At 52.0% G+C, this 4,527-nt stretch overlaps 1 protein-coding gene across 1 annotated transcript; it reads left to right on the top strand.

Moving 5' to 3' along the window:
• Window positions 1-1,200: 1,200 nt before the first annotated feature.
• On the top strand, window positions 1,201-4,187 carry LOC101399716 (protein FAM90A7). The gene is made up of 4 exons (XM_087418242.1): window positions 1,201-1,320; window positions 1,783-1,982; window positions 2,422-2,530; window positions 3,180-4,187. The coding sequence occupies exons 1-4, from the start codon at window positions 1,201-1,203 to the stop codon at window positions 4,185-4,187; spliced, it is 1,437 nt and encodes a 478-aa protein (XP_087274368.1).
• Window positions 4,188-4,527: the final 340 nt, after the last annotated feature.

Below are 4,527 nucleotides of genomic sequence, written 5' to 3'. Positions count from 1 at the left end.
CAAGACGGTTCATGGCTTCAGGACCTGCTTACTTCAAAGGTGGGTAGATGAGATGGATTGACTGACATCCCCTTAACGAGGTCACGTGACCTTGAATCAGTATAAAAGCCTGCCCGGAAGGGAAACTCCCCCTCTGACCCTTCTGCAGGCACCTTGGAAGCTGCATCCCATCCAGGGGAGCTGTTCCTGCACCCAGCTGTAGAGAATCAGACCGGAGGATCACTACTGGATTTCAGGTGGGTTTCCATTGCAAACTGCCCCCTCTGACGATCCCTCTGAGAGGGAGGACAGTAGGAAAAAGAGGGAGCGATGTGGCTTGAGGCACACGGGTATTGATTCTTTAATTTGCACAGGAATTTTGAGAAAGAGATCCATGAGATATATCCTTTTCAATGCTCATTATCAGACAAAGTTCAAATTCCAGAGGAAATAGACCCCAGTCCCTGATGTGCATGGGGCAGTGAGTGAGCAAGAATGGAAACTCGCTGCCTTTGGCTATGGGCCTCAAAGCCTAGAGAATTGATTAGCTGGCACTTAGTTCAAACATATTCAGTTGACATTTCTTGGAAAGTAGTTAAAATTGGGTCATGAGGATGACAAACAAAACAAAACACTTCTGTCCCGGCTGACCCTGGCAGGCCTCTAGGCCAGTAGAGGAGAAAACATTTTTCCTATGTGAATTGGAATTTGAAACGTGCCTCCTCTCGTGTCAAAGAGGAATTTCCAGTTTTTGAGAGGAAAGCTTACTTTGCTTTGGACTTTCCAAGACGTGTGTCCCGGCATTCATTGCCGCATTCCCGCGGCATGGGTTATTGTGTACACCTGGGGAAATTTTGTCTTTCTTTGTCCAAATAGAGTGCGTTGTGATAGACTTCACCAACGTCTCTCAAATCACTCTTTCAAGGACGAAAATGCAAATTCACAAAGGAGGATTCCCGTGTCTGGTCTTGGGCAGAGTTCTATTGTCGGGCGAGGGAGTCGGGGAGAAGGACAAAATCGCTGGGAGGGAGACATCACCTCGTGAGAAATGTGTTTTGACTGAGTGGTCATGAGGTCCCTTCATCCCCACTTGGAGAAGAAGGTGCATGAGAGACTTTAGCCTCTGTGTCAATCTGAAAGTTTTCTTCTGCTTTTGATTCAGGAAATCCGAACATCAAGTCCCCAGAAACACTGAGGTGACAATCCAAGGAGGTGAGGCAGATGGAGGGCCGTTCCAACCAGCACGGGCCCTCCAGACTCTCTAATGCCCAGAACGGCAAGAAGCAAGTGAAGGGACCGGCAGCAAAGAAGCCTCCCCCACCAGAGGAGGAGGATCCCAGGGTAAGCGAGGAGGCTTGGGTCTGTGGGGCACCAGCGATGTGCGTGGAATCCAGAGGAGGCAGGGGTTGAACATGGCCACTTCTGTGTCCATCACTCCGTTGTCCTTTCCCATGTGACGATTTCTTGCCTTAGGACCACATCACCAGGCACAGGCCCATTCACAGACTCGTAGGAACAACCTCACTTCCTCTTTGCTGTCGTGTCTAGCTTGGATTTTATCTCACTCTTCACTTATGACTCATCTGCTCACCTTGAGAGCTCCAATTCTTCCTCCACTGTCCTTCCCTAGCAGAGGCTTTTGGAAGGCACCCTAATATGCTCAGTGTGCTGACAGCTACTGCCATATGTCCTGTCCCCTCTCCAAAACCAATATTCACCTCTCAAACTCTGTCCTTCTATTCACTGTGGAAAAGTGCTTGTGATTCCCGCTGACTCAGAGACCATTTCCTCCTCCACCCACAGGTGAAGTGCAAGGACTGCGGAGCCTTTGGGCACAACAGAAGAAGCATCAGGTGCCCCATGAAGCGTTGGCAAGGGGCCATAGCCCCCCTGCCCTTGGGCTCCAGTAGTTGCAAGGAGAACGTGAAACCGGGGAATCTGCAGGTGCAGCCAAACCCACGGCTCTTGCAGAAGCCAGAGAGAGAGAAGCAGCAAAGACAAAGGTGAGGAACCTGGGAGCATTAACCAGTCTTTGGGCTGAAATCCAAGGAGACTCACGTGTCTCCCCAGCTCCACACAGTGTGCACAGCCACCTCCAGGCCAGGACAGGGGGGTGGAGAGAACGAGATAGGAGCTCACTCTCCTCCAGGGTCCACACTCAGGTGCTCACTCAACTCCTCAGGAGTCACTCAAGGGGGCGGGGAACATTTCAGAATTCTGCCCACGACAGGGACAGAGGCAATGGAGGAAAAGGAAAGGACTTCATGAGAAAACCTGCAGGGTTCTCTGCAGTTGGGGGAATAATCTGAGGTGAGGCAAAGGCCCGGGGCTTCACGACCTGTCTCAAAACACAACACTGAAGGAGCCTGGGGCACAGGAATATCTGTCCCCACTGGCTACAGGAAATTGAGTGCCTTCCACTTGACATGCTTTTGCTTGCAGGCAACAAGAGCAGCACAGCAATGCTCTACTGCAGAGATTTCCCAGGAGAGCTCAAGGGAGTCCCCAGACGAATTGGAAGGAATTGACAGGGTCCTGTGACGACGTGAGGGTGAGTCTCCCTGGGCCCCCCTCTTGTTCTCTTCGGGGGAAGCCCAATCTGCCTCAACCCCCTTCTGTGTGAGGGAACTCTTCAATTCCATGCCAACCAATGTGATCAGTTCGTGTACTTGCCAGATCTCATTTTTCTTGCTCTTTAGGATTTGGCACTACTCCTTGCATGTCTGTCACCAAGATGCAGGTGGGGGCTGTGGAAGCGGTTCCATCAGACGCTTCCACAAGGTGGAATCCTTGATGTAAGAGATAGCTTTGCAATGGTGGTGCACACCCCCAAATTGTTCCTCAACACTCCTTACTCATGTAACCGCCTCCAAAACAGCAGGAGCTGTGCACATTCCCTAGAAAAATCTTGGAAAGAGCTCATGTCCACTTCCTTCAAGAGAGACACTGGGAAGAACCTTTCGATTCTCCTACCTGCTGCAAACACGTAGCAAGGTGACGGTGCAGTTGGTTTTATCCTGGCCACCACTGAGGTTGAGTCCCTCATCATTTTTAAACTCAACACCTGTATATCTCAAACTATTCAATTTCATGGTACAAGTTCTGGTTTTCACATATTTTATTGGGTTAGTTTTCACTTCTCTCCCTTGGTGAGGACGTTCTAATATGTAGTCATTGTGTGTCTTTGTGTTGTCTTCCAGCTTGCAAACAGGCCAAGACCCCTCTGCAGAGGCGAGAGGAAATCTGCCCTGGGCCTCAGTCTCACATGTAGGCCACCTTCGAAGACACCTGACGTGAGGTGCAGCGGACCCGCAGTGTCTGCCATCCAAAGACCTGAACTGAGCCTCTTCTCACCTCGTGGAATTCAGAATGGTCAGGAAGTGCCTGTCCCTGGCACGCCTCACGCAGCATTCAAGCACTTTGCCCCGGATCCTACCCTCATTGTCCCGCTGAGGGACAAGAAGCCCCATTTTTCCTCCCTGGAAGATCCCCAGGCTCCCTCTAAGACACATGGCCTGGGCCACGCTCTCAAGCCCCAGGCACAAGCCATGTATCTGGATGTCAACTCCTATCCCAGCCCACAGGCTGCTGGACCGACTGTGGACCGGGATGCCAAAATCAGCCGCAAGGCACCAGGCAAGAGACCTGCCCAGGTCCCAGTGCAGGCTTTCCAGATGCTCCCAAAGAAGCCGAGACTCACTCCCTTCCAGGCACCTAAGAAGAGCACTCAGAGACCACATCTGGGGGTTTTCCAGACTCCCCTGCCTCCACCACGGACAACTGGACGGAGACCCACTGTGGGACGCCAGGTGACCAGAAAGATGCATGCCCAGGCGAAAAGCATTGACCTCCCGCCTCCACACCACAGACCTCACCTGAATACCGCTCAGCCCTGCACTGTGGCCCATCGCCCAGCACTGAACCGTGTCCCGGGCCAGTCCCTGAGAATGCTCTTCAGGAGATTAGACAATGGCTGGTGGAGCTCCAGACTCCTGACTGCTCCCTCCTGCCTTCCAGCTCAGAAGCCAAGCCCTCCCGGGCAGAGCCCTCTCACACAAGAGACGTCTGAGGGACACTGTGCCCAAGTCCCACTGAGTGTCCTGGAGAATGACCTCCAGGTTTCCTCTTCCTCTGAAGAGAGTGACTGGGAGGGAGACACCTCCTGCCAAGGAAGACACGTCCTCCCGCCCCAGGACACCTGGAACTGACTGTCCAGTGAGGAGGAGAAGTCACAAGGAGCAAGGTTTTTCTCGCGAATCAGCCATTCCCCGTCTCTGCTCTGGCTACACATGGTGGAAGCCCAGACGATGCTTGTGGACACACACAGGCCAACACTGCCCTCTTTCATGATGGAAGCAGAAGTGACGATTCAAAGGGCGCTAATCAAACTGGAATAGGAAGTTGTTTGACACTGAAATCCATTGGATACTACTGAGTTCGATTGCAGGGTAAGGTCTCAACTAAAAGATAATAGGAAATGGATCTGTATCTCTCCTCCGATTTCAGAATTTGGGGAAAATGGGTAAAGGGCTCAAAATAGTCCGTGGC

Source organism: Ceratotherium simum, chromosome 28, assembly GCF_057802395.1.
Source record: "Ceratotherium simum simum isolate JZ-2026a chromosome 28, ASM5780239v1, whole genome shotgun sequence".
Lineage (NCBI taxonomy): Eukaryota > Metazoa > Chordata > Mammalia > Perissodactyla > Rhinocerotidae > Ceratotherium > Ceratotherium simum.
The sequence above is the reverse complement of the archived record's forward strand: the minus strand, read 5'-3'. Positions and strand labels throughout refer to the sequence as shown.

Bases quoted from the DNA above. Each gene is read 5' to 3' on its own strand.
- LOC101399716 (XM_087418242.1), top strand. From the start codon at position 1,201: ATGGAGGGCCGTTCCAACCAGCACGGGCCCTCCAGACTCTCTAATGCC. The intron at 1,321-1,782 runs GTAAGCGAGGAG...CTCCACCCACAG, and splicing joins CAGAGGAGGAGGATCCCAGG to GTGAAGTGCAAGGACTGCGG. The intron at 2,531-3,179 runs GTGAGTCTCCCT...GTTGTCTTCCAG, and splicing joins GGTCCTGTGACGACGTGAGG to CTTGCAAACAGGCCAAGACC.